The sequence below is a fragment of the Prunus dulcis genome, chromosome 2, assembly GCF_902201215.1.
Source record: "Prunus dulcis chromosome 2, ALMONDv2, whole genome shotgun sequence".
Lineage (NCBI taxonomy): Eukaryota > Viridiplantae > Streptophyta > Magnoliopsida > Rosales > Rosaceae > Prunus > Prunus dulcis.
The window spans coordinates 17,913,541-17,941,516 of record NC_047651.1 but is presented as its reverse complement, the minus strand read 5'-3'; the positions used below and the strand labels follow the sequence as shown (position 1 = coordinate 17,941,516).

At 37.1% G+C, this 27,976-nt stretch overlaps 4 protein-coding genes across 7 annotated transcripts; 2 read left to right on the top strand and 2 right to left on the bottom strand.

Moving 5' to 3' along the window:
- Positions 1-454: 454 nt before the first annotated feature.
- On the bottom strand, positions 455-2,218 carry LOC117618934 (WRKY transcription factor 22). Its single transcript, XM_034348711.1, has 3 exons — positions 1,592-2,218; positions 1,355-1,465; positions 455-1,213 (listed from the first exon to the last, which is right to left on the bottom strand). The coding sequence occupies exons 1-3, from the start codon at positions 2,080-2,082 to the stop codon at positions 742-744; spliced, it is 1,074 nt and encodes a 357-aa protein (XP_034204602.1). The 5' UTR covers positions 2,083-2,218; the 3' UTR covers positions 455-741.
- A 4,558-nt stretch (positions 2,219-6,776) lies between these two features.
- On the bottom strand, positions 6,777-16,394 carry LOC117618559 (exocyst complex component SEC10b). The gene is made up of 25 exons (XM_034348185.1): positions 16,215-16,394; positions 15,143-15,238; positions 14,772-15,029; positions 14,609-14,683; positions 13,990-14,091; positions 13,800-13,850; positions 13,618-13,723; positions 12,822-12,941; positions 12,487-12,578; positions 12,147-12,315; positions 11,994-12,070; positions 11,527-11,625; positions 11,321-11,411; positions 10,703-10,788; positions 10,441-10,614; positions 9,777-9,830; positions 9,532-9,660; positions 9,311-9,403; positions 9,060-9,206; positions 8,721-8,818; positions 8,514-8,598; positions 7,934-7,992; positions 7,740-7,838; positions 7,569-7,652; positions 6,777-7,265 (listed from the first exon to the last, which is right to left on the bottom strand). Exons 2-25 carry the CDS (start codon positions 15,236-15,238, stop codon positions 7,187-7,189), a joined length of 2,523 nt encoding a protein of 840 aa, XP_034204076.1. The 5' UTR covers positions 16,215-16,394; the 3' UTR covers positions 6,777-7,186.
- Positions 16,395-18,535: 2,141 nt separating this feature from the next.
- LOC117619075 lies at positions 18,536-22,319 on the top strand. 2 transcript variants are annotated; one of them, XM_034348898.1, is made up of 10 exons: positions 18,536-18,769; positions 18,895-19,165; positions 19,730-19,831; positions 19,925-20,007; positions 20,217-20,333; positions 20,521-20,623; positions 20,706-21,369; positions 21,477-21,664; positions 21,757-21,887; positions 22,073-22,319. In XM_034348898.1, exons 1-9 carry the CDS (start codon positions 18,645-18,647, stop codon positions 21,871-21,873), a joined length of 1,770 nt encoding a protein of 589 aa, XP_034204789.1. In that variant the 5' UTR covers positions 18,536-18,644; the 3' UTR covers positions 21,874-21,887; positions 22,073-22,319. The 2 variants fall into 2 exon arrangements, with proteins under 2 accessions (XP_034204789.1, XP_034204790.1); XM_034348899.1 differs by having other exon boundaries at positions 22,034-22,319.
- A 268-nt stretch (positions 22,320-22,587) lies between these two features.
- Positions 22,588-26,875, top strand: LOC117619163. Of its 3 annotated transcripts, none has more exons than XM_034349040.1 (10): positions 22,588-23,055; positions 23,184-23,442; positions 23,864-23,965; positions 24,069-24,151; positions 24,317-24,433; positions 24,622-24,724; positions 24,806-24,920; positions 25,253-25,465; positions 25,586-25,718; positions 26,366-26,875. In XM_034349040.1, exons 1-9 carry the CDS (start codon positions 22,937-22,939, stop codon positions 25,708-25,710), a joined length of 1,236 nt encoding a protein of 411 aa, XP_034204931.1. In that variant the 5' UTR covers positions 22,588-22,936; the 3' UTR covers positions 25,711-25,718; positions 26,366-26,875. The 3 variants fall into 3 exon arrangements, with proteins under 3 accessions (XP_034204931.1, XP_034204930.1, XP_034204932.1); XM_034349039.1 differs by having other exon boundaries at positions 25,586-25,732; XM_034349041.1 differs by having other exon boundaries at positions 25,586-25,740.
- Positions 26,876-27,976: the final 1,101 nt, after the last annotated feature.

The window sequence follows — 27,976 nt, the reverse complement described above, 5'->3', positions numbered from 1 at the left end:
TTATTTTTTAAAATATGGTTTAAGTTATTTATGCATATTAATGACTTAGGGTCCTCAAGGCCAACCTTGATCTCTTGTGACCCTAAGTTGCCATGGACAAGTAACAGCTATTGAGGTTTTGTTTTGGCTCAAGGTGTGAATGATGTTGATAGTTCATTTATACATGCTCAAATAAGATTATTTGTTTTCTCATTAATTGGACTAAATAAGGCATTAAAACCAGGCACAAAAAACACACAGAGAGAGAGAGAGAGAGAGAGAGAGAGAGAGAGTTGGTGCCAAACTGGCTCTTGGACTTGGGTACCAATTTGGCTTTTGGACCAAGCAAGCCATGGCATACATCAATAATCCATTTTTGCATTTAGTAAAAAGAAAATAGATTTAGAATGGGCACAAACCAACATTGTAGGAATGGTAAACCAACACAAATTTTGCTAATCACAAAAATGATCAAAAAATTAAAATCACCAATATTCATTGTAATATACTAGTAGTAGATAATCACTACCACTAACTTTGCTCAAACCAAAAATAAATCAACAAATAAAAAAGAAACCTAATTCACTAATCTAAAACTACAAGCCTCTTTCCCCCCTACTAATTTCATAATTAAGATTCCACCCATAGTTACACCCCTAACCCTTTCTTTCTCCCTCTCTCTCTCTCTAAACAAAAAGTCAAAAATACCCCCAAAAGAAAAAAAGAGAAGTGTTGACAAAAGAGATGACTTTTATCGACGAATCAGATACTGCCAGCGGCGGTCGCAGCATTACTAGAAACCCAGGGGACGCCAAAGCTCGTCGGAGAATGATCGGAAAAGTAATCTCCGGCGAGACCCTCCAAACCCACAAAGAAATCGTCGCTCACGACCGAATCACACATCCCAAAGAGCTCGTCGTCGTCGTCGTCGACCATAGGACTGCCCTTTTCTTCTTTGAAGCTTTCCATGGTTGTACTCTGAGGTACAACAGGGTCTTCGTCGACGGACGCCGAGGTTGCCGGAGAAGTGGGTTTGGTAGAGTCACTGCCCGTGCCGGTTTGCGGCGAGAAGGGCTTCTGGCGGGTGGAGCCGGCGAGCGAGTTGCGGTGAGTTGGGGCCGGGTGGTTGTGCTCGGCTGTGTAGGTAACTATGAACATATTCGGGTCGGATCTGTTCCGCTCCACTTGTTTTCGGGCCATACAACCCTTTGAGCTGCTGCATCTGTAATATCCCCTGTTTTGGTTGAAACAACATAAAATTAGCCATTTTCCTTCATGGACAAATAAAATGGGTAAAAGCAATTTTATATAAATAAAAAATTTGCCATTTTTATTTAAGTTTTGGGAGAAATGAAATGAAATGAAACCCACCCACCTTGGATATGGGGAGCCCTTGATGGGTTTTTGGCCATATTTACGCCATGCCCATATGTCTGCAGAGAGGCTCTCAGCTGGTACTTGGCACACTTTCTTAAGCTGGTTCTTTCTGAAATGGGAAAGAGACGTATAAATAACTTAAATTATGGATTAAATAGCGCAATTTACGAGAAGGGTATCTCCCAAAATTGAGTTTTTTTGAAGTTACAAAGAAAATCAAAGAGAAAAATTGTACCTTTTTTTGGATCGTGGGGTGGTGGTGGAGGAAACAGAATGAGATGATGGCTTGGACTGTTGTTGTTGTTGTTGCTGCTGGTAGTGGTTTTGGTGTTGATGTTGTTGAATGGGATGTGTTTGATCTTTGGGTGCAGTCAGAGGAGTGAGAGAAGTCAAAGGAGAGAGATTGGGTGGTGGTGTGATTTGTGAGGAGAGGGGAGGCTGAGATTTGGGGAAGAAGGGCTTGTAAAGCTCATGCAAGTCCTCTATGGCATTTCTGGGTTTAATGGGATCTGGAAGAGAGAAAAGCACTTGGAATTGTTGTTGCTGTAGGCCAGGCTGCAGAGTAGCGGTTCCAAATGAAGAAGAAAAAGCAGGGCTTGAATGGAAGTTCGAGATTTTGAAGCATGTGCTGTTGTTGCTGTTGCTGGTGGCTGTGCTTCTGTTGCTGGTGGTTGTGCCGGTGGAGCAGCCTCTGACCACCGCCTGAAGATCCCAATCGTCTTCCATTTAGAGAGAGAGAGACAAGGTTTCTGAATCTGTACCTTGTGTCTGCTAGCTATCACTGTTTGAGGACAAAGAAAGGAAGAGGCAGACAAAAGAAGGCGCTGACTTTTTATTGGTAAGAGAGAGAGGGGAGAGAGATGATAAGGGTGTGATGAGTAGGAGAGGAATTATATAAACAATGTATATATAGAGAGAGAGAGAGGGACAGTGGGATTTTGTGCACAAAAGTCTAAAGGGTGCCTGAAAACAAGTGGTTTTCCTAGTGAGAGAAAGGGCGAGAGGAAGAAGGCATCTCTATGCATTGTTTTGCTTTTGCAGAGAGAGAGAGAGAGAGAGAGAAGGAAATGAAAAAAGAAATTCAAATGGGGAAACTGGTTTTCGGTTTTGGGGTTGACTTGCTCAAATGTCAAAGCGGGTTTTGATTAAGGAAAAGTTCCACACGGTGTATAGCGAGTGGAGCTCGTGAGTTATACCGACAAAAGGAGAAATAGATAATAAATAAATTATTTTTTAATTCAACTTTTTTATAATAAAATTAAATAAAAAATAATGGAAAAGTGGAAGCCAGTTAATTTGGGCGCTCCTGTCAAAAATGCTTGCTTGGTGGTATTGCAAAGATTTTTTAGTGGGTAGGTAAAGAATTACAAAAGCCTAATTTGCGCCCTCCTCCTGCTTACGTGCCTATCCGTAATCTTGGGAAAATGACAGATTAGTGTTTTTATTAGGGATGTTTTAACATCTAATTAGATTAATTCTGAATCAATCAGTTCAATCAAGCTCTGATTTAGTTTGATCAATTCCCATGATTGTGGCATTTTATTAAGACCCTTCTAATTTAAGAAACCAATGCTTTGATGCTGCTTTGGCATTCAATTAGGTCTCCAATTCATTGCTGCATGGCATCTAATTTTACCAAAATTTGTGGTTTGATTTCATGACAACTTTGTTTTGTTTGAATAATTTTCTGTTTTGACAACAAATCAGTCATCAAACACCATTTAATTCAATTGAAATTAGATTGGATCCTAGTAGCAATTCGAATATAAATCAATGAACACCCCCCCTTAAATATAATATGATCATGGCCAATCCTAAATATCAATATTGACTCATAAAGGATCCCAAAAGACTTTAAATTGTTCAACAATCTAATTTGAAAAGTTTTTATCACTAGGTTACTATTGACCGTAAAAATCTATGGTGTGACCAACCCTTGAATCATTTGAATGATTGGCATTCAAATTTATTTCAAATCCCTCCAAACCACAATTGATTTTTCAAGGTCAATGTTGACATAAATTTTTTTGAGAACTACTTAAACAATGATTCATTTTTAGAGAACGTATGATAGTGAAGTCTTGAAAGTAAGAGAACTAATTTATTGAAAATCGAGAAATACAACTAGGAGTCATGAAACCTGACTCATATAATCAATTAACACAACATTCTGAATAAAGTCGGGAACACATCTACCCAAACATAAAAGGATTGCATGATTTAATTAAGTAAAATAGTAGGTTTAAACTTTTCATAATCAATTCATTCCCCCACTTTTAAAGGTGTTTTACCCAATTATTTGATTTTAATTCAATAAGGAAATGTGTTTGTTGTGCTTGTGCATTGGGGTTGTAGAATTCCATTTCTATATCAAAAGGAGCAGCAGCAGAAGCAGCATCTGTTCCCTTCTTTTTGGGTTTTGACGCCTTTGTTTCTTCTGTACTCTCCCTGTCCCCACTTTCTTCATCAAAGGAGCACCTCCCCACTCCTTAACGCTCGTGACCGGCACATGGGTTCCAGGTAGCGGTGCTCTCAACTTATACCCTCCACGTCTCGCCAGTCCACAGCGAGTTTGTATTTCTATCTCCTTCGAGCGAGTACGGTGTGCCCAATAATGCCGCCATCAAAGAGTCAAAGTTCAAGCGCTGATCTAACGGCTCGACGACCAAGGGCAAAGTAAGACGATCCGACGGCTACGGGAGGGGATTCACACTGAGACAACATTGCAACTGTGGATCTACGGCGCACGAAAGCTGACGTGGCATGCCAGCTAGCAATAATCTTCTCTAAATAAATCACGTGAGAGCACAATATCATCACATAAGCTGTCAATATAGCGTTACAAATCACTCAAATTATAACATATCTGTACAATCGTTAATACTCAACTTTCCAAGAAGCTTCGACATGCAACAGAACATATGATTAGCTATATAGGGCATGACTTCGATCTCAAGAGACGTACTAAGAAGAAATCATTATCCGTAATTAAATTCATCACATCTTATAATTTAACTGAATACGAAACACCAATATGTCACGAGTTGTTATTACCTTAAGAAGTAATTTTTCGCCCTTGACAAGTCATAATCTTGTAATTCAATGTGGGTCTAGTATCTCTCTTTGTCGAATCAATCCAATCCAACGGTGGAGGTTGAAGAATTGTGTGGAGAATATACTGAAAAAATGCGGTGATAGAGTGCGACTCACTAAGATGGTGTTAGTGAGTTGAACGAAGTGCATGTGAGCTTGGTGCCAAGACGTGGGTGCACGAGGCATTGAATAGTAAGCGTGTGGGGTCAATGTCTCCAATGTTAAAATTTAAAGAATTATGGTGGGAAAAAAAAAAGACAAAATAAATCCGAGAAAACACAAAAATAGGAAAAATGAGGGGAGTGTATACAAAGCTACAAGCCCCCCAACTTTGAGGGTCATGGCAAGCAGAGTTAGCAATTTGGTCAGCTGACCTCGTCAAATTACTCAAGTTAAACTAGATTTTGGGTGCCCATCATCCCATTCCATTTGCATATGTTTTTAATTAATTTAAAACAATTTGATTGTGTTGACTTTGACAATTGGGGAAGACCCAAATTGGTATAAAATAGGTTATCTTATTTTGATCTTTGGTCTAGACGTATAGTCAGTTAAGCACACATGCACTATTAACAACATCTACAAGACAGATGTAAAGTTTATTTCCCTTACATAGAGGATTATTTTTCTACGTATTTACTTGATGAGGAATACTAGATACCTTTATCTTTGTACATTGCCCTCTACGTTCTATCATCTAATTTTCATCATGAAATTTGGTTTAATAATCGAAACTGTCTAATCTTTTAGGTTTGATTTTAACTAAACACTCTCCTCCCTCAATCGTTTGTATTTAGAAAAAAAATTATACACTAAATTACCATATTATTAATCAAATAACTAAATGATTTTCAGTAAGTTTTATTTTTTTGCAGAAATTAAAAAAAAAAGTGAACGTTTTTTTTAACGTAATACAACATTGCAGAATGAGAATGTGAATTAAAAATATAAAAAAATTAAAGGTAGCCAGCATTCTCGATTGTTTCTGTTGAAACTTGACTGATTGGTGTAGGTGCATGAAATCATTTCCAATTCTTATAGTTTTCATACCAAACAAGTTTCCCTCCATAACCTCTTTCTTTTGAGAGATGGATACTTGTTGAAGCTCATAAGATCAAATCCAGTTAATCACACCATCTTTTTGGGCCGAGAAAATAAAGTGAAACCGGAGCTGTCGATAATGATGGTTCATGTTGAAGGCAGGGGAGGGGAGGCATTTCTAGACTTTGGACCACCCACCACTATCCATCCACAACATAATTATGACACAAACCTGCCGTCACACACTTCTCTACATCTCTCTCTCTCCTCTCTCCCTCTCCATCCACAACACAACACTAGGTAACGTATTAACATTCATACAAAGCTGTGAAGCACTTTGAATGAAAAATCTTTCTGGTGGTTTTTGGGTTAATATATAATTTTTTTAGTTCAGTCTCCATTCTGGGTGGTCAATGGTCAAGGATACACGTAACACGCTATTAACTCTTCTGCTTGTTTGTTTCTATCCATTTGGGGTTGTGGATATGTTGAAAGGGATATTGAGATTTTTGAGTTGCTTGCTTGCTATGACTTTGGCTTATGGGTCAAAATAATAGAGACTTGAAAAAGGTAGGGCTTGACAAGTATGAGAAGCCATAGCAAGCAACCGCACAACCACAAAATCTATGATGATTGTTGGGATATTCAGTATCTTTTGGCACTTGTTGTTTCATTTCATCTTTTTTTGTTTTTGTTTTTTTGGGTGTGTGTCTTGGCCTATCGTAAGATAGGCAGGATGGTTTTATAATGGGTTTGGCACAAGGACATATAGGTGATAGATACCTTTGCTATCAGAGGAGATGGGTAATCCATTACTAGCCACCCCCACTAAACTTTCTACATCAATCACCGTTTCTCTTGCGAGAGAGAGAGAGAGCACTTAACAAGGAAAGGGGGAGAAGGAGGGTGCCTAGCCAGCAAAAATATAGGAGGAAGCCCACCACAAAGGCGGGGCCATGGATGGATATATCTCCATCACTAGCCATAACTTTTTCTTTTTCCTTCATTCCTACATGTGATTCATGGACTTAGGAGTGAAAACATCAACTTGAACTTTGTACCTTCCTTTTTGCGCCCTTTGACTAATTACAGACAACAGTAGAGCTCTATTAAGTGTGTTTTTTAAGTTTTTTTTGGATCCAAGTGATATTGGAGGAGAGGGGAATCAAACTTAAAACCCAGGACTATGGGTGCAAGGGTAAATGCTCTTAACTACTTGAGCTACAAGCCCCAATTATGTTAAAATGAAACATAGTTTGAGCTGAAATAAAGAAAGAAGCAAAGCATTCACAAATTCAAACTTTAATTGTCTTAAATTATTTCCTGAAATTATCATTTACAAAAGGCAAACACGGGTACATCTTATGATTCATATCCTCATATTGTCAATTTAATTTGCAACCCTAGCAAATAAATTCAAGCTCTAAAATACTACAAATCTTTCAGGTCCTCCTATTTATACCTTCAAAAATATACACTCAACCGAATTGGAAAGAAAAACAATTTCTGTATTCAATTATCTGTCCAAAGATGAGCTCCTTAACCAGACAGTTAATTTAATTTCAATTGGTTCCTTTGCTTGGCGTCTGTGCCTCCAGATGAATTCAACTTGATATGCCATTTTTCTAAGCTCAGGAACAGCCGGATGAGAATTAAAATTTGGGAGGTCATATCTAATCAGCAGACTGATTCGGTATTAACTAGAACTTGTCCACAAGGAACTAAGTCTGGCAGCAATCTTTGCGCTCTTGTAGTCCTCTCTAAGCTCAATAAACCTGATTTCGGATCCAAATCAAAACTTTATCACAACCAACAGAAAACCTTGATAAGCAGCAAAAGCGATGAGATAGTGAAAAATAAATAAATGTCACTCTGACAAAACAACTTCATGCTGAATTGATACTAGTGTATTTCTTTCTGGATGTTTTAAAAAATAAGTCGAGAAATTTGGAAACTTTCCATCAATTGGAAAGCATCTCTCTTCTTTCATTGGAAGGGAAAAAATGAGTTTCATGTGTCTGCATGTGTGGTCTAAGAGTGTTTTTACAGTCCACAGTTCAACATGTTCGAACTGATACCTCTGTGCATCTTTCCGTATGCTGGGGGTACCCTCAAACAGAGTTGAGAGGCTTTCAGGAGCAACAATAAACACATTGGCCATTCTGCAGAAAAAAGATCATCATTACATTTAGATTCAAAATATCAACATGAATAGAAGCTGGAAATCTAGCAATTTCTTGGAAACTTACATGCCCAGCAATTCAAATTTTTCATCAACGGAAGGAGCATTGAAACTACGCACAAATTCTCCATATTCAGTTATGTCACGCTTCAGCCGCAGTCCTCCACTGAGAAACAAAGAAACAATTAGTACGAGTTACGTGATGTGAAACTTTCAACTAATTAGCAAGCCACAAAACATATTATGAGAAAGTCCACCTACCTGGGATTAAAAGTGAACTTCTGCCAATGATTTAGCAGCCCTTTGTGCAAGCGGTTTCCCTAGTAAAAGTTTTCACCATAATATAAATTCAAATGTGAAGGTGCCAAGATTCATCATCACTATATTATCACTACAAATTCCCTAACCATGGCAGCCAAACCCAAAAATATTGAGTTAATACCACATGCATATTACAATAAGAGAATGACAATGAGAAATATCATAAACTGCATAATTTTGTTTGGCAATCTTTGTGCATTATATCATAATTGATCTAACACATGCCACAAAGAGATAATGTGAAAGGTCTTGTATAATGCAATTGTTCTGCTTTTTTCTTTTCCTTTTTTGTGTTCAATGAATTTTGATACAACCATTTCTCACTGTATCATATATTAGTTGAAAGCATTCTTGCTGTGTTCATGGCCATGCAATATGCAGTTCACCTTTCAATTACTCAATGAATTCAGGGCACTTGCCGATTATTCTACAGTATTCAATCTAATTCTAAATCTATGACTGCAAAAGAGCTACAATAGGAATGGAATCACATAAATCAAACCACAAATGAACTACTTACTAATTCAGTCAGAAAGGCTTGTTTGTTAAGACCTTCAAGTGCTGTGAATGCTGATTCTAATACACGAGAAAGATACGCTACAACTCTAGACAAGAGAAGAGAGATATGTTATTCAACATCAAGAAACAACACGTCTGTAAGAGAACAAATTAAATGACAAGTTTTCAGGAGCCCTTAAGATAGGCTTTAATTATTCATCGGTTGTACCTTGTACAGGCATTTGTTGGCCGGTGATCAGGAGCAAATCCATCTTCAGGTGATCTATAATCTGTTGCCTTCTGTTCAGCAGAAAGTAACCGCTCCACCTGGATAGTAGGAATTTCACAATAGGAAAAAGATGAGAGATGGAGGAATTGACATAGAGAGCAAAATACATATTCAAGAAACACAAGAATCAACAAGAACTAGTGTACACACATGTAGAGCAGCACCTAGCATGAAAGACAAACCAATACTATACTTAATTGAAACTAAAGGGGTGGAATTATGAAGTATACATGCCTAACCCTAGAATGTAAATAGCAGATCTACAATTCAATAACTAACCTCCGCCATCACAGTTTCAATACACTGTTGAAGCCCCTTATATGCAGCACTCTCTGCACTGGACATAGCCGTTGCCATTTCTTCACATGAAGCAGCATGTGCACCATCGACAGGGAGTAGAAGCCGAGATATAGAATTTGAAAAATACTGGAGAGAAAAATGGCAATCAATTTAAGCTCTCAAAACATACCAGGTCATTCCATTCAAAGCAACATTCAAAGCATTTAGATAATGGCAATCCAGAAACATACTTGCTGAACTATAGCCACACTACTACCGCAGCGTTGTACAGCAACCATGAAAGATCTGAAACTGCTTTCACCAGCGGCGGCAGCAGCTTCTGCCTACACATCAGCCATTCATATCCCTTAACTCCACTGTGTTGGGTAGACTACACATTTATTTAAAATATAACTACATTCTATAGTTCACAATTTAGAATGCAACAAAAAGTATACGATAAGGTAAGTACAGCAGAAGCAGCAGCAGCAGCCACCCTTCTACTAACGCTAGTGCCCAGCACAAATCTTTCTCTCAAAGCTGCAGCTTCAGTCAGGCTGTCTCTTGCTCGTTCAAGACCTTCTGTTATATATTGACTGACCTGAAATGTTAAAAACATTCCTGAATTTCTTTCTTTGATAATTTAAAAATAAAAATAAAAACTGAACCTGTATGAACCAAAATTTGATCAAACCCTCTATCTAAGAACCAACTTACTTGGTCTAGCAGAGAAGTGAAGACTGCTTTTACATTTGCTGCAAGGGTTGCAGGCTGTACAACAACATGTAAAAAAATCAATTTGTTAAACTGGTATAATATCTGATACTTTATATAAAACCAGTACAATTCAAACCTCAATTTTACCATCTACAAGGACATTGTTTTTCCCCCTATTTTCCTACCCTTAATGAGTTTGCCCATCTCCCAATTATCAGTTTTATATCATCAGCATAACATGCACCTGACTAATGCACCAGTGAAGGTGAATTTCCTACTTATCCACAGGGGAAAAAGCTCCTTTTAGCATGATTTTCATACAACTATGTCTTCAAATTCATAATCTCCGTGTGCAGATAGATTTTAAAACACCTCATAACCAATCTCCAATTTCAACATTAAACAAAGGAACTCTGTTAATGCACGTTAACCTGATAAAGCCAAAAGAGAAAAAGAAAAGGTAGACCCCAATGTTGGGGAGAACAGAAGTAACACTACACTGGAACACTGTCAAAGCAAAACTTAGGGGCATAATTATAAATATGTTTCTTCCAGACTTTAAAACATACTAGGCAAACATTTTTCCCGAATCCTAAGTCATTAGATAAAAGTTGAAAACTCCTGAGTAATTATATGTAGAATCCCTTGAAACAACAAACATTACTTGAGATGAAAACAATGTGCATCTGGTAATTGCTTCTTCATTCCAACGGACAAACTCTGTCACAACAGTGACAGATATTTGCTGGTGGGAAGATGCTACTGCAGCCCCTTTTGAACGCCCAATTGTTCCACTTGATTCAGATATTTGCTGGCTTTCAGCACGTAGTTCCGCCATCTGCAAAGAGTAATGCATGTTATGGATTGTTACCACCAACACAGAATGAGAGTTAGCTTGGTCAAGAGATGATGCATTTGATGCAAACCTTAGCTTGATATAGTTGTCTAAGGGAGCCCTGCTCATGTTCAGGATATCCATCCTTGTGAGAAGAAAATAGAGACTCCGTGAGGCCTGCACCATCAGAGGAACTTTCTATGAAAATCCCCGAGTAGATAAGTAGAATGAAGCAATTCCAACCAAAGCAAAATGAGGACTGACTGAATGCAAACATTCTCACCAAGTAAGATGGTACAGGTAAATATTTGTTGGCTGTGAGCCTAGGATTTGTTAAAGAATAGCAATTTCTGCTATTTTAATAAATAAAAACATCTTTTTTAAAAACAAGGGCAAAGTCCAAGTACATAGGAGGCAAAAGGAACCCAGTCTGGAACCATCTAGTTAGAACCCCGCAGTAGATGAACTCAACAATATAGAAATCGAAGTTTCTGAAACCATATCAGGCATCTCAAGTGCTGCCTATCTTTGTTTCCCAATTAATCTTTTCAGTGTCAATTGCTCCAAAACACAATCCACAAGCCTTTTATTTTTGGCCAAAAGCCTCATGGTTACCTTATATTAACCATTAGTACCATAATAGTCACACAAGTACTCTGCATTGAGAAAACAAATAAATAAGGAGCTAGATTTCAAGTTAATTCATTACCCTCGACATCCAAGTCACCACATCCCACAGCTCGTAGGTCTCTAGCAAGTTCTTGTGTCTTCTCATACGCCACTGCTAGCATTCTAAGATACTGCAGCCTCAGGTCAAATACAAGTTAAAGAAAGAACCGATTGTTAGTTCAAAAGCATTTAGTGTGCAAGAAAGAGAGGAGGGAGGGAGGAAACAGCCATAGTAAATTTACTCACTAGTAGAAGTCCGCCTTCTTCTATAGGAGGTATATTCACCAGAGATGGCTTAACTAATAATTTGTCGAGTAGAGCAGTAACTCTCTGCTCTAAAACTCGCTGCACCCAACGTAAGAAAACTAGTTATAAAGGTGAAAAAAAAAAATAAAAAAATCAAGTACTTCATTAACGTGGAACCAAAATGAACCCAAAAGGAGTCATTTTTCGTCGTCACCCTTAACCAACATGTAGGCTTACCAATCCCTTCCAAGCCTATGTGTTATATAAACTAACCCTGGGTTAACACTGCAGTCAATGCATCCAGATGGGATGTCTTGATTGCAAAGGGTTTGCCCAATGGTTTATATGATGCATGGCAGGCTTAGAAGGGGATGGTTAGGCTACAACTGGGTGAAGTGTGGGGAGCAAAGATACACTCATGCAAAAAAGATAAAAAGAATAAAATAAAGTAAAATCCTGGTTGGTACCTGAACTAAGATTGACATAACTTCATTAGGAGAAGGGAATACAGCCATAATTGTTGCAGCTTCCTTGCGCACAGTATCTGCAATAGAAACAAAGATATAACAAATATATTGAGGAATATAACCTCTAATCTGGATCAATGGCATTTTTTAAACCTGTGATTTCTTTATATAAAGAAGAAAGTCCACGAGCAACATTGCTAGGACTAGCCTGTGAACCCTCATCACCAAGAACCAATCTGGTATCTGCATTCATGACTTCCACGTCAATAAACATTGGACGTGTTGCCACATAATGTTGCATGGCACTAGTGCCCCTGTTAAACTGCATTGCAATTTAAATAAACAAAATAAGGCAAAGGGATTTTTCTAATGAATAAAAGCTGTAAAAATATCTGATACGGTATGAAATTAGAGCTTGAGAGAGAGAGGCCTGGAGTTTTGGTGTTAAAATCTAAGAATATCATGATCTATTAGGTCTAAAAACAATTATTACCTGAGATAAAATTTTAGCACATTCTGCCATGGTTGACAATTCTCTTCTCTGTGATGCAGCATCAAAACGAGCTAGCAATCTGTTCTCCAATTCTATTAAGAAGGTAAGAAGAAAAAGAACTTGATTAAAATAAATCAACATAATTTGTAAGGGACTCCAAACTCTTTCCCACCCAAGCTTTTAATTTCTAGGATTCCACATTTTCATATAGAATCATTAAGAAGGTGCTCCATTAGTTTTGAAAAAAGTTTTTGGCCCAGTGACTTCAAAAGATAGCATGGAGACTATAGTCAATTTCCCAACTAGACAAGATATTTTTGTGACTACATACATACCATTGCAGTAGTCCTGAAGATTAGAAACTGCAACTTCTAATCCTCTGCTAGCTGTTGCATTGCCCATAAGTGATGGTACAGCTATACCTTGTCTTCCAATATCTTCCTCAGCAAATGCCCCTAATATTGATAGAAGCATGGAAGGTTATTATTGCAATGAAGAGAACTTTTACCACTCCTAAAATCCATTTGTAAACGAAACTTATTTACCAAAAGCAATAATCACATTTTTCTCCCCGTTGCCAGGATATTGGATGGTATTATCATAAATTACAAGTCTGTTCTTAAAAGATATCACATTGACATTATCAGCACATGGACATTATCAGTTTCTTCTACAACTCTATAGGGTGCTAAACACTCTTGACGGTGGATGGTAATTATTTGCATACACTCATGAAGTCATATCTACACAGTCGGATATTGGATGGTATTATCGAAAATTACAAGTCTGTTCTTAAAAGATATCACACTGACATGATCAGTTTCTTCTACAACTCTATAGGGTGCTAAACACTCATGACGGAGAATGGTAATTATTTGCATACACTCATGAAGTCATATCTACACAAGTCGGATGCAAATTTAATCTAGTTTCATTCACCTAAGAATATTTCATGACCATATCTTGCAAACGAATCACAGCTACTGGCTACCCCCCAGTGTCTTTGATACCCATTTCTAGAGAGAGAGAGAGAGAGAGAGAGAGAGAGAGAGAGAGAGAGAGAGAGATGCTCATGAATAGTGTGCCTTAAAAAATAACTACAGATTTTTTAAGATGATAATGCCATCTTACGCAGTTTCTGTGCAATTTTAGCAGCCTCTGCAACACGACTATCATCGGAAAATAGGGGTGAAAGTTCCATCAGATCGCCTGGGCTGCTATTAAACTCCATCAAGTACTGCAAGGATTTATGATAACAAGGTGTTAACTTATTAAAAATAAAGGGTAGCATATAATAAATGGACCCTGACTACCTTTATGAGCTCTATCGTTTGACTAGCAGTATCCCGCTGAGCATCTGCACTCTGACAAGGAAAACCCACAAATTACAAACACAAATTAACAAAGAGTTAAAGAAATAATTGCACAGTAGAAATCATTAACAAGTACAACTTTGGACGTTAAAGCATATGCAGTAGCAACCAAGCATAGGACAAACTTCACCTGCAGATGATCTCCTATTTTTGCAGCAGTCTGTCCAACACTTGATATACGAGAATCCAACCTGGCAAAGCTACCAAACAAGCCGTCTACTCCTTTTTCAAGCTGAGAAATAACATGCATAACTAATATAGTCAAATTTGTGATTCACTATTCAATTCAGATTCATCTAATGCTTTGAGATTCAAAGCACTTTTGGACTTTAGATTCCTCACTTTGTGAAAAATTTACATGTTTTCACTTTAACATTGGTGGAAAACCATGTTAAAAAAGCAAGTTAAAATAGTAAACAATTGGTTTTATCAAACAATAAAGAGAAGCATATATGTTACTTCCATGGAATTCTTCACATATGAAACTGGTTACCAAACGAAAGGTGAAAATCACAAAAGGCCAGATGCAGTAATTTCCATATATTTTCAACAGGGAAATGTCATTTCCAGCTTTGAGAAATGCATCAAGTCCAACCCCAATATCCATGTTGAGCTCTAACGATGATAGTCTGAGCTCTGACAATAACATTTCCCAGTTGAAAAGGACTGCTGCTCCTTCTTTGAGTACAGTGTGCGAAACATTTTCTGAATAGGATAAACAGTAAAATGTATGCCCTCTGCTAACTAACCTCAGCAAGTGTCTTGCGGTGCTTAGAGTCTTGTACAGAAACCTCCTTCTTAAGATTGTTGAGTCTTCCATCAATCTTCAAGGGTAAGAGGGGGAAATCAACAACTTCAGAAAAAATTGAAATGACTTTGTAAGTCCAATACCTACGCTGTCACAAGGCATACCTGTTTCTGGAGATCAACCAACTCTTTGCAAGAATCCTTGAACAGAGATAAGATCTTATCTACTTCTGGAAATAGAGGGTCTGACAGTCCTTGCGCAAACTTTGCTGCATCCGATGGTGCTCGCATATGTCCATTTGACAAACCATCGTGCCCACTGATGTTGCTATGACCTTCAGATATGTCTGTTTCTTCTTCTTGAAAAGATGGGAGAAGATCATTTACCAGGTTCCCAAACAATGCATCAAATGAAAACTCCCCCTGCAAATTAAATCCCAAGGAATTTCAATCTTTACTTTACATTAATGCCCAAGTGCATCATTGGTATACTACAATAGTTACATAAGGTAATGATATATTTTGCAGTTTTTCACCTTAAAGTCGTCTATGTCCAAGATGAGTGGAAGTGAGCTAACAGATGAAGATTTTGAATGTCTACCGCTTCTGATTCCATCTCTACTCTCTTTCATCTAGTTCAAGAAAAATCAGCAGTGAAGCACAATCAATAAAGTCGCCATTGGAGCTCACAAATGATACAGCTAACATCCAGCCAATAGTTCCATCCATTACAGACATATTAACAGCACTCTTCAATCGAGAACCAAAATTTTGTTGCTCAAATCACAAAAATAACTTTAAGACTTCTAATAAACCCAACTCTTGAGCAAAACATGAATGTGCATGTTTGCTAGTCCCATGAAACAAGAAACGGGCCTTCCATACACAATATCTCATCAAGGGATATCTTTCATGTCAATGGAGCACACCAATGAAAATTTTGGTGCCATCATTGTTACAAAATGAATTTTCAAAATCCTAGAAATGGATATCCTGGAGCACATTATTTCCCGTTCAACAATTATCATTTTTCAATCTAACAGCTTAAAAGTTCAACTTTGAAACCATGATTCAGATTCAGATAAAAATTGAATACATTACAGAACAAATTAAAGTAGGAACAGTCCAAAAAAGAAAACAGCGATTCATTACTCGAAACATATTATAGGACTCAAAAATTAAAACAAGGTGAAGATGTTGTCTAAAATTACGATACAAAAGAAATGCATGTTAAAATTTATGTTTATTCAAATGAAAAACAGATGCTCTAGTTTTGATGGCGTTTTCTTACTGGAGCTGGTGACTCCGTTTCCAATTTTTCATCATTTAGCTTTGTAATCTCACCAGCCAAACAAATTGATCAAGAAATTACAAAAGTTACCATTGGATTCAAAGCTCCAATATCCCTATATTCAGAGCTCCAATTGTCGCAACAGACTCTCTATAATTTGAACCCCCAAAACATGACAGAAATTACTGAATAATTTCTACCATTTCCTCACACTCTAAGCAAAAATCAACAACTACTGTTCCTAATTTGGACGCCGTAAAAATTAGAAAAGGAAAATCCAAAATAATTAAAAGCAAATGGGAGAAGGGAAATTCCACCTCTATGCGAATCCACTGAGCGAGCGAGAGAGAGAGAGAGAGAGAGAGTAGCAGAAAGTTTGCCTCTTTCCTCTTTGCTTGGTCTGGTTTGGGTTAGATCGAGGGCGAGAGCGAGAGAGAGAGAGAGAGAGAAGTTCGTGGACGAAGACTACAATGAATATTCAATAACTTTAGTGACCATTTTACCCTTCCATTGTGATACAAACGGTGTAATGATTGAGGGTAATTTTGAGAGTTAGAGTGCATCTTAAAAACAAGCTGGAAGCATAAGCATTGTAGCTTTGATTTTTATTTTTATTGTTTTCATACGCTTTCTATTTGGTCTGCTGTTTCAATTTGATTCGCTTGCCTCTGCCCTCACAACATTCCTTTTCTTTTTCTGATTAAGAAAAACATTCCCTTTTTCTTCCTTTTTTACTTTGTTTTAGTTGGGCCAACCTATACCCGTCCGAACGCCAACCCGACTTTTGAGTCCGAGTTGTGCAAGAAAATGCCCGAACTAAATTTCAACCCTAAGAAATTTGAGTTTGGGTTGAAATTTTATAATTAAAATATTTTATTCTTCCTTCATGTGATATTCTAAATTTATTAGTTACATGTCTTTCCTATTGTCAAGGTTAATTACATATCTTATTTTTAAGTTTCTTAATATGTAGTTGTTGATGGATTATGGTGTGTCATGGTTGTGTTTATATGTAATGTTATCTCATAATAATAATTCTTATGCAATGAAACATTTAAGGAAATTATACTTACTAACAAGTTATATCATCATCATCATCATCATTGTTTTAGTATTTTTAGTTGATAAACCATGGAGGGTTGGAGTCTCTTTTGATTTCATTTCCTTTTATTTGTCGTATTGAACTAATTATTTGTTAGATCTAATCTAAATTTAATTTGAGTCCAATTCAAGCGGTTATATGTTAAAGTTGAATTAATAATTCTCAACCTAACTAAAACCTGGGCTCGAACTCGAGCCAAAGCATGAGGTTCATTGTGACTTTTAAAATGAACACTACATTTCAATTTGTTCACATTACTATCCAAACTTGTAAAATGTTATCATTTTAAGTATTATGTGTGTATGATCATCTATTCCTTTTTTTTTTCCTCTTTTTTTGGGGGGGTAAATGCAAGCGATAATTTAAACTAAGGGGAATGGGGTTCTCACACAAACTCACAAAGTGCCATAAAGATTCAAACATAAAACCACTAATCTGCAAATAAATAACTTTTTTCACTGGGTTAGACCCTGTTAACCCTTTATTAACTACCAACGCGGCACGTAATGATACTCAATTCCAAAAACAACAAGACCACACCCCATCATATAGTTAAGAGCTTTTTTGCATTTATACGGCCCAATTTTTAGTCAAACATAAAGCTTACCTCCCAAATTTTTGTTTGCATCCCAAATTATGGTTGTAATCAACATCTTGAATCCTAGCATGAGATGCTAGGGTATGGTCTCGCTGTCGCGAAAGGTTCAAAATGATAAATTGTATGGCTCATTTGATAATCATTTTATTTTTCAATTTTTATTTTTTAGTCATCATTTTTAAGAAATTGAAAGCATAAAACTTATTTCATAACCAATTTCAGTTTTCAGATAAACTAAAAACTAAAAACGGTTTAAAAGCTTTTTGATAATTGATTTTAGTTTTTCAATTTTATGTGGAACTTGGAAATGAGATTTTTGGGGTCAAATTTTGAATTTGAGATCATAGAATGAAAGTGCATATTACAAAGAGTTTATGACATTTTTCAATGACTATTTTTAGTTAGGATGATTTTTTTTTTTGCTGATTTTCTCACTCATTTTTTGTCTACTTACACTCCTTTTTGTTTTTTTAATTTGAACGAAGGGGAAGGGGAGGAGAGATGGCTTTGCATGATTCAGATGAGGGTATTGTCTAAAAAAGATCATTTTGCCCCTCGATTTCACTGAACAATTGACAGACTTTAATGATATGATTGTTTTAAGGAAAATGCTAGGCTTACCACAATTTTCATACCAGATTGTGTACCACCTCTCTAATAGAGGTGGGCCTCATTGTATTGGTGAGCTCTATCTCTATTAGAGAGATAGTACACAATGTAGTATAAAAATATGGTAAACCTAGCACTATCCTTGTTTTAATGCTAAAAAGAGAGTTTGAGGACTGTTGAAATGAAAATTTTATTTTGTTGAACAAAATGAAACTCCAACAATAGTTGGGAACCAAAAAAGTTAACATGGCCTGCACGTGAGCAGTGCGTGCACCAATTGTGAACATATGCATTTTGGGTGCTTTGGTTTTCCCCTCCCTCCCCTTCCATCTTCTCCCGCTCAGTTCGCTATGTTTTTCAAATTTCGCTCCATTTTCCCGAGAAAATCATGAGAGAAATAAAGCGAAAGCTTGAAACCTCATAGCAGAGACTAGAGAGATGGGCGATGCAGATTGCAATAGCTGCGCCAAAACCATTTGTTCAATCTGTTACGAAGATCTCAAGCCCATTGTCGAGGATCTCCAAGTCATCACCATCTGCGGTCATGTCTTCCACGAGCTCTGGTATTTATCTCTCTCCCCTCTCCACATATATATGGATATAATGTGTTATTGTTTTCTCTAATCTCAATGTATGCATTGATTGGAAATTAATGTCAAAACGGTGACGTTGCTGTGTGAAACCCTAGTCTGCAACAGTGGTTCGAGTACTCTGCGAGGACGAAGAGATACACTTGCCCGGTGTGCAAGCAAAATTGCAAAGAAAAGGATGCCGGTCGACTTTATTTTCAGTCGGTGGGGGACTCAGCGGATCCCAGTCTCACTCAGAGGCCGATTAACCAATGTGAGGAAGATCCCGTGGTGTTGCGTCGAGAGGTGAAAAGGTTGGAAGTCACGGCGCTAGGGCTTCGTTCGGCTTTTGATCTTCAGGGGAAGGAGCTTAAAGAGCTCAAAGAGGAGGAATTGGATTCTCATTATGCATTGTTTGGCTTCTGAGAAATAAGGGGAAGAACAAAGAAAATGAGTTAGAATTTGAACTTTGGTAAATTGGTGTTCTACTATTTGAGTTTGATTACACATTTGGATTAGTTTGTTTTTCGTTTTACGGTACCTTCGGAAATTGGAGAAAAAAAATAAAGCACAATAGTTATAATTTCAGCCAGAGAATTGACTTTGAATGTTAGATGATTTGTAATTTGGTACTATTCTGTGATTTGATAGTATAGTTTGGATTTACTGGGAATTTAAAACAATGGAAACATAATACTGAAAAGTTTGTTTCCTTTTCCTTCATCAGAAGGAAAAATAGAAACAAATGTTGCAAAAGTTAGAGGAAAGTTTCCGAAATTTTCTATTATAGAAGGTTATGAGGTTTATGATTTAATTTCTTTTCACAGAAACTCAGTAAAGGTTGGGGGGGGGGGGGAGATGATGCAAATAATAAAACTCTGGATATTCAGTGATTTATTTTGCGCAAGATTGTAGCAGCTTTATGTGGTTCTTATGAGGAAAGTTTTATTCCAGCTTTGTCTATGCAAGGATGAGGCAAAGAAAGAAGCAGTGTTGAAGAATGAAGCCTTGAAACGACAAGCATCCATGCAGCAGCAGCTTCATATGAAATATGAGGTAAACCATGAACTTTGGTTCTTCATTAAATGCATTTTTAAATAGTCTTTGATTGATTTTATAAATCTGATAAAGTGGTAATTTTTTTGGTAGGCCCTTGATAAATCGACTATGGAGCGCTTGAGGTTGCAAGACAGAAACATGGCATTGGCCAAAGAGCTTGCAGCATTCAAATTGTGAGTGGTTTCATTATGAGCAGTAGTTTTTCTAATGGTTCTTTATCATTTTGTTAATCAGAAAGAGTTAAACATAAGCTTTACGTCAACCCCACACATGCTTTGCCTCTTTAGCCCAAGCCAAGGGCTATTATGTTATAGGCAATCTAATCTCTCAAATACTTGTTTTCTTTTCTGCTCTTAACATGGTTATGTGGGTTGCAATCTAGGGTATCTGATTTAGATCTGAATGAAGATGAGGTTCTAAAGCTTTCCACTCTTGGTAATGGGGCCAACACCAAAGACACGATAGATATTCTAAGAAAGTCCTTGGAGATGAGTAAAAGGTCAGCCATATAAATCTTATCCTGAAATTTACTCAACCTTTATGGATGGAGCAAACTGTTTGACATTTGCTCAAATGCTTCTCTCTCAAGTGATTTTAAGCAGTGGTCACTTCTCATTTCATCCTTCTATACTTTGTTTCTTTCTCATGTTTTAATTTACATTATTTGCCATGCATATTTCTCATAGGAACTACAAAGAATTGATAAACAAATACAATGGTATTGCACGAGAAGCCCGTGAGAGCAAAAAACTTGAGAAGGAGGCTAAAGAAAAGATTAAAAAATTGAAGGTAAGTTTGTGATGAGATGATCTGAAGTGAATATCAATCAATGAGTGGAACCTGATCTAAGTGATTTTGTGGCCATTATCAGAATAGGGTACAAGAACTGGAGATGGCTGTTGAAGTAAAAGATAATGAAGATTTGAGGGATTTAAAAGCTTCAAAGAAAACTCGGGGTGAAGGAGTTATGCAGAATGGTGTACAATGTAACTTTAAATCAATGCCTGTCAACAACTCATCCGAAGATCAACGAGAACATCTGTATGCTCCCAAGCGTAAGTTGAATAAGACTGAAAACTTGGAAAATGATCTACTGTGCCATAGGAGAACAGAAAACTTCAATTTCACTGGTCATATGGATGCAAATTGTACCAAAGATGGTACAAGGACCCCTGCTCATGATAAAGTAAGAGATGCCTACTCTTTAATAGATGAAGATGCTTCAAAAGTTTCCACAACTAAGCATGGACTTTCAAATCTCAATTTCAAAGAACAAACCTATGATGGTGTTGCTATCCAGAAGTGTACTCGGTTGAGATCAGAGGCAGCTTCTGATACTAAGAAAGAAACTTCAGTCATTGGACTAAGCAATCTGGTTGAGCCTTTTGGTTTAATAACTGGTACCTCTAAGAATACTGCCAAGACCGCTGCTGCTGAGATGGCTGATGTTGTGATTCTTGATGATGTTGAACAAGTTCAACCCATTTTTAACATCAGAAAGGAGTCTCCTAGCCCACAACCACTTCCCAGTCCAGGTATATTATTGATGCATTTTTGAGTTTGACTGGGAAATGCATCATGAAATGATTCTGAAGATTAGAAAAACTTAACTTCGGTTTTGTTATTTCTCTTCCAAATACAGGGGATATATGTTTTTCTGGTGGCTTGCTTGGGCCTGATGGAACAAACAGATATTTAGGTAAATGGTGCAAGCGGGGTCTGAACAAGGGATCAGAATCAAGTGCAGATACTGGTCGTTTGATTGCTGTAGGAGCTGACGGAAGAGGTGGTAGAATCAAAGTTCTGAGATCTTTGAATCAATTGACAGTGGTGGGTTTGTGTGCTTGTTTACATTTAAATTAGTTTTCTCTAATTTGACAATGTTACAAATGTTAAGCATGTCGATATTTTTACGTTTGCAGGATAATAAGGAGAATTCATCAGGGACAAAGAGGTGCAAGACTGGAGCTAAGACAAACAGTTCGCAGTCCCAAGGGTGCTTGCAAATAGAACACTTCTTTGGAAGGGTTGGCAACTAATCAAGTGTTTTAAGGTGCGCATATTTATGGCTTTGCAATGTTGAATTACATGAAAGAGTAACGAATGGTAGAAGCAAATGGATTTGTTATTTCCTATTTCTGAATTGGTTTTTATTGATATTCCATCTTAAATTATTAATTTGAATTTTCTTTTTTTCAGTTCGTAGAATCTAATCCGTCCCTTTGTTGTCCTACGCAGCCGAAGACAAACCTTATACAGATGTCTAGAAATATCAGTGGTTACTGTTTAAGTTAAGAGAAAAGAAATGTCTTGAACGATTGCTGATGGGATTTGTTTCTTCCGTTCAAAATGATGTGTCTTGTAAAAAATTTCTCCCATTTTGTTGTCTATAGCATAACTTGTTTGCCAGTTCAAAATGAACCCCGGGTGCAGTTTTCTCTTATGCCCCATGGACAAATCTCAATACCAAATCACTTCAATGACCCTTATGCCTTGCATGAATGCCATGACGCAAGAGTAACACAAAAGCATCCCAACATACTTTAATAATGCAACTAAAAACTAAAGATACTTAATAATATGATACTTGTATATTACTCAAATTTCCGTTACTTCCAAATTGTACTCTTATTCCAAGCAAAGGAAAAAAAATTTGTATCCTCTTTTTTTTTGTTTTTTTTTTTCCAGTGAAGTCCTCTAGTATATGATATATCCCTAGGTTCTTTCTTTCTTTTACAAATCTATTTTCATAATACTATCAAAAAAATAATACTATAATTTAACCACAACTACTATGGGTTAAATGCTCTTAACTTGTGAGATATAAGCCCATTGCGATACTTACTGGTATTTTTACACATAGAAATTATATAATTGAGGGGCATTTCTATAATTCTACAACATCTAACACTCATCGTTGTTTTTACCCTCTGCCATCTTCTTCCCGCTCGGTTCTCTGAAAAAAAAAAAATGGAAAAAAAGGAATCTTCCCGCTCAGTTCATTTTTTTTTTATTTTCAAAATTTCGTTCCATTTTCCCGACAAAAATCATGAGAGAAATAAAGCGAAACGCCGAAACCCCAGGAAGAGGTAGAGACCAGAGATGGTGAATTGCAACGCCTTTAGCAAAACCATTTGCTCACTCTGCTACAAAGATTTCGATCCCATTGTTGAGGATCTCCAAGTCATCTCCATCTGCGGCCATGTCTTCCATGAGCTCTGGTCTCTCTCTCTCTCTCTCTCTCTCTCTCTCTCTCTCTCTCTCATTTATCTATTTATTTATAATTTCTATGTATGCATTTCTTGAAAATTAATGCTTCAAACGCTGCGTTTTGTCTGTAAAACCCTAGTCTGCAAGAGCGGTTCGGGTACTTTTCGAGCAAGAAGAAGTACAGTTGCCCGGTGTGCAAACAAAGTTGCAAGCCAAACGACGTCGCTCGGCTTTATTTTCAATGGGGTGATTCCAGTCTCACTCAGAGGCCGGTTATCGAACGCGAGGAAGATTCCGAGGCGTTGCGTCGAGAGGTGAGAAGGTTGGAGGCCATGGCGCTAGGGCTTGGTTCTGCTTTGGAGCGTAAGGAGAAGGAGGTCAAAGCGCTCAACCAGGAGGTATTTGCAATGTACTGGATTCTCATTATTTTCTGTTTGGTTACTGAGAAATCTTGGGAAAAACAATGAAAGGAAAGTAGGATTAGGAAGTTTGGTAAATTGGGGTTTCAGTTTTGCTATTCCACTTAAATAAAGCAATATAATTGCAACTTAGAGTGCTGAATTTGATTGTTCGACGATTTGTAATTTTGTACTATACTCGAATTGATAAGGTAGTTTGGCTTAATTGAGGAATTTAAAACATTGGAAACAAAATGCTCAAAGTTTGTTTCCATTTTCCTACATTGAAAGGAAACTTGAAAACCAAAGCCCGTTTTGTTCAAGATTTTGTGCAAGATAGAAATATCAAAACTCTGGATCTTCAGTGGTTTATTTTGTGCAAGATTATAACAGCTTGCTTTGTGTTCATTTGGTTTTTCAGCTTTATCTATCCAAGGAGCAGGTAAAAAAAGAAGTTGAATTAAAGAATGAAGCCTTGAAACAACAAACTTCCATGCAACAGCTGCTTCATATGAAATCTAAGGTAAGCTATTAGCTGTACTTCTTTAAATATATTTTTGAATTATGTAAATTTATTATGAGAAGAAAAAAAGAAGCTGATGAAGTTTTGGTCAAATTTTTTGTAGGAATTTGATAAATTGACTTTGGAGTGCTTGAGGTTGCAAGAAAGAAATAGAGCATTGGACAAAGAGCTTGCAGCTGTTGAACTGTGAGTGGTTTTGCACTACGGCAAGTAGTTTTTTTTAATGGGTTATTACTATTTGTTTCAGAAATTTGCGTGAGCCAAAGCCCGAAGGCTAGTATAGGCTATTTAATCTCTCAATGACCTGTTTTGTTTTCTGCTCCTAACATGGTTATGTGAGTTGCAATCCAGGGTATCTGATCTAGATCTGGATGAAGAGGACGTTTTAAAGATTGCAGCTCTTGGTAATGGAGCCGACAACAAAGACACAATAGATGTTCTAAGAACGTCCTTGGTGATGTCTAATAGGTCAGCCATATATATCTTACTTTGAAATTTAGTTGATTTCAATGGATGGAGCAAACTGTTTGACATTTACTTTTGTGTTTTTATCTAAATAAAGTTGAAGTGGTAGCCACCTCTTCATTTCACTTATGTATACCTTGTTTCTTTCTCATGTTTTAATTTGTTTTCTTTGCGATACCTACTTCTCATAGGAATTACAAGGAATTGATGGCCAAATACAATCTTCTTGAACAGAAAGAAGCTCGTCACAGTAAAAAGCTAGAGAAGGCTAGAGGAAAGATAAATAAATTGAAGGTAAGTTTGTGATGAGATGATCCTATGTGAATCTTATTTGAGGAGCGGTTCCTGATTTAGTGGCTTTTTGGTCATTATCAGACAAAGATACAAGAATTGGAGACTGCTGTTGAAGTTAAGAATACTGAAGTTTTGAGGGCTTTAAAAGCTTCAAAGAAAACTCGAGGTGGAGGATTTATTCAGCACGGTGTAAATCGTAAGTCTAATTGTGTCTCTCAGCATTTCATTTAAAGATCAAAGAAAACATCTGTATGATCTCGCATGTAATTTGGATAGGATGGAAGCTTGCAGAATGATCTACTGTATCATAGGGCAACATAAAACTTCAATTTCACTAACCATATAAATCCAAATTGTGCTAAAGATGTTACAAATATCAGTGCTCATGATAAAGTAAGAGATGCCTACTCTTGAGTAGATGACATGCTTCAAAGTTTTCCACAACTGTGCATGGAATTTCAAATCCAAATTCAAAAAAAGAAACCTGCTTGGATGTTGCTAACCATAAGTGTACTTGGTTAATGTCAGAGGCAGCTTCTGATAGAAAGAAAGAAACTTCAGTTCTTGGACTGAGCAATCTGGTTGAGGCGTTGGGTTCAATAACTGGTACTTGTGCCGATACTGCCAAGACTCCTGCTGCTGATATTGCTGATGTTGTGATTATTGATGACGATGAACAAGTTCAACCCATGATGAACATCAGAAACGAATCTCCTATCCCACAACAACTTCCCAGACCAGGTTTACTTGAATTCATTTTGAGTTTGGCTGGGCAGTACAGCATGAAATAAGTTACATTTACCTGAACAACATTACAATATGAAATGTAACTTTATTTTTGTGTTCCTCATTAAAATGCAGGGGATGCATGCTTCTCTGGTGGCTTGCTTGGTCCTGATGGAACAAACAGGTATTTAGGTAAATGGTGCAAGCGGAAGCATAAGAACAGATCGGCAATAGCACAAGATCCAAGCTGTACAAGCTGACGGAAGAGGTGGTTTAATTAAGGTTCTGAGGTCTTTGAACCAATTTACAGTGGGGGGTTTATTTGCTAGTTTTCACTCAATTTACTTTTGTGACACACGCACACACACAACTATGTGAAGGAAGTTGAGGTTCCACTCCAAAACCAATTGGCAATGGGGGGAGTAGCCTAACTCCTTATAAGCCCTTGCTAGGTTTCTTAACTTTTCAATGTGGGATTCTTTACCTTCACATTCTTACATGCCCCCGCACATGTGGTGAATTTTTAAGCCTAACACGTGGACAACACATTTTGAGTGACGTGGAGCACGTGTGGCCGTTGGGCTTTCACACGTGGGCAACCTGCTCTGATACCATGAAAGAAGTTGAGGTTCCACCCCAAAACAAATTGGCAATGATGGGAGTAACACAACTCCTTATAAGCCCTTGCTAGGTTTCTCAACTTTCCAATGTGGAACTCTTTATCTTCACATTCTCACATGCCCCTGCACTATGATGCCTTCTCATACTGATATTGGCTATTCCTATTTCTTATTTGGATTTCCTTTTTTTATTTTTTATTTTTGCTAGAGTTAATCAAATTCCCTTCCTAAGCGAGTGAGTTATTTGATCGTTTTTGCCCATATGCATTAAAATCATAGGTTTTTACTTTTGCAGGATGAAAAAGGAGAATTCACCAGGGACAAAGAGGTGAAAGTACTGAGCTAAGACAAATAGCTTGCAGTCCCAAGGGTGCGTGCAAATAGAACACTTGGAATTTGTTTCTTCAGTTGAAAATGTAGTGTCTTGCACAAAGGTTCACCCAGCTTGTGCGTTATGGGCCAGTTGCTGCTTCAATTTGGCATTTTCGATGGTGATTTTTTTTCTTCTTTTCCTTCCTCTCTTTGGTGGTCTTAGACTAGTTTTTTCTTCTACCACTTTGTTATAACCCCTTAAAACACTTCATCCCCGCACTCTGCTCTTTGAAAACCGCCTTGCCCTTTTTCAAACCGAGGTCTCAAAGTCCATAGAGGGAAATGCTGTAAAATCTAGCTTCATGCATGAGTGATGATTAAGTTTCCAATATGTGTTGTGATTGCATATACAAATTAGGAATGGGAGAGGCTTATGGCATCAACCCTTTGCCCTTTTTTTTTATGACAATTTCCCACATGTAAATTTTTTTTAGTTCAAGCGATTAGGCCAGTAGGTGCTTGGGGTTTTGAACCTCTTCTCATATGGATAGAGGTGGAAGAGCTCTTATACTAAAAAAAAAAAAAAAAAAAGTGGAAAAGCTCAACCAATTGAGCTATACCCCACTGGTATTTCCCACATGTAATTTTATAACGCTACCATTAGTCACAAACAGCACAACAGTTTTGAACGTTCTCCACACACGATAATTCTTTGGTTTAGGCAGGTCCTGCATGAATTTCTTACAACCTTCAATTATTTATTGTTTGGGGAAGGAAAGCAATACTGAAATTGGATAAATTCAAAATTTTATTTTTGGGCCCAGGCCCCCAGTTTGGAATTTGGATTGCTCAATTCAAAATACCGCCCGCTGATTCTGGAATTTTTTTTACAGCCCATGCTCTTCGTGGGCGGCTTGCAAATATATACCGAGGGTGAAAAAAATAGTTCTCTCCATAATTTCCGTCTGTAAAAGCCTTCGAAATGCTTTGTCGACCAATCATATTATTGTTTTGTTCTGTAAGATTTACTTTTGCGTTTGATGAGAACTTTTTACCCATAAATTATTTATCAAATAAGTTAATGGGCTGTCAATGGGTCAATTCTAATGGAAAACGAGTTTGGACTTTTAGATAAGAGGTCTCCGACATCATAGTTGCGTGCGTGTGAGAAATTTCTCTTTTAATTTAGATTGTTGCGTGTACTAACAAAATTACCTAGTGTGTCAATGAGCAAGACTACAATCATCACTTAAATTTATAGTTCTAGTCGTTGGTTGGTGGAATGTGGATGGAATGAAAATAGAAATAAAATGTAATAATTCACTTTTTTGGTTGGAAAAAAATAAATTAGAATCAGAAGTTCTTGGGGTTAGCCCAAGTGGTGAGAATAGGTAAAAAATGGATCATAATCAGGTTATGTCTAGGGTTCATTCTCTCCAATTAAACAACCAAAAAATAAATAGTAGGTTACAATTAGAAATAGAATCAGAGTTTTAAAAAAATTGGTTATCAGTTCATTAGTTTTCCTTTAAATATCTTTTTATTTATTTATCAAATGACAAATTATATTCTGGCCTCTTTGACTTTTTGCCAT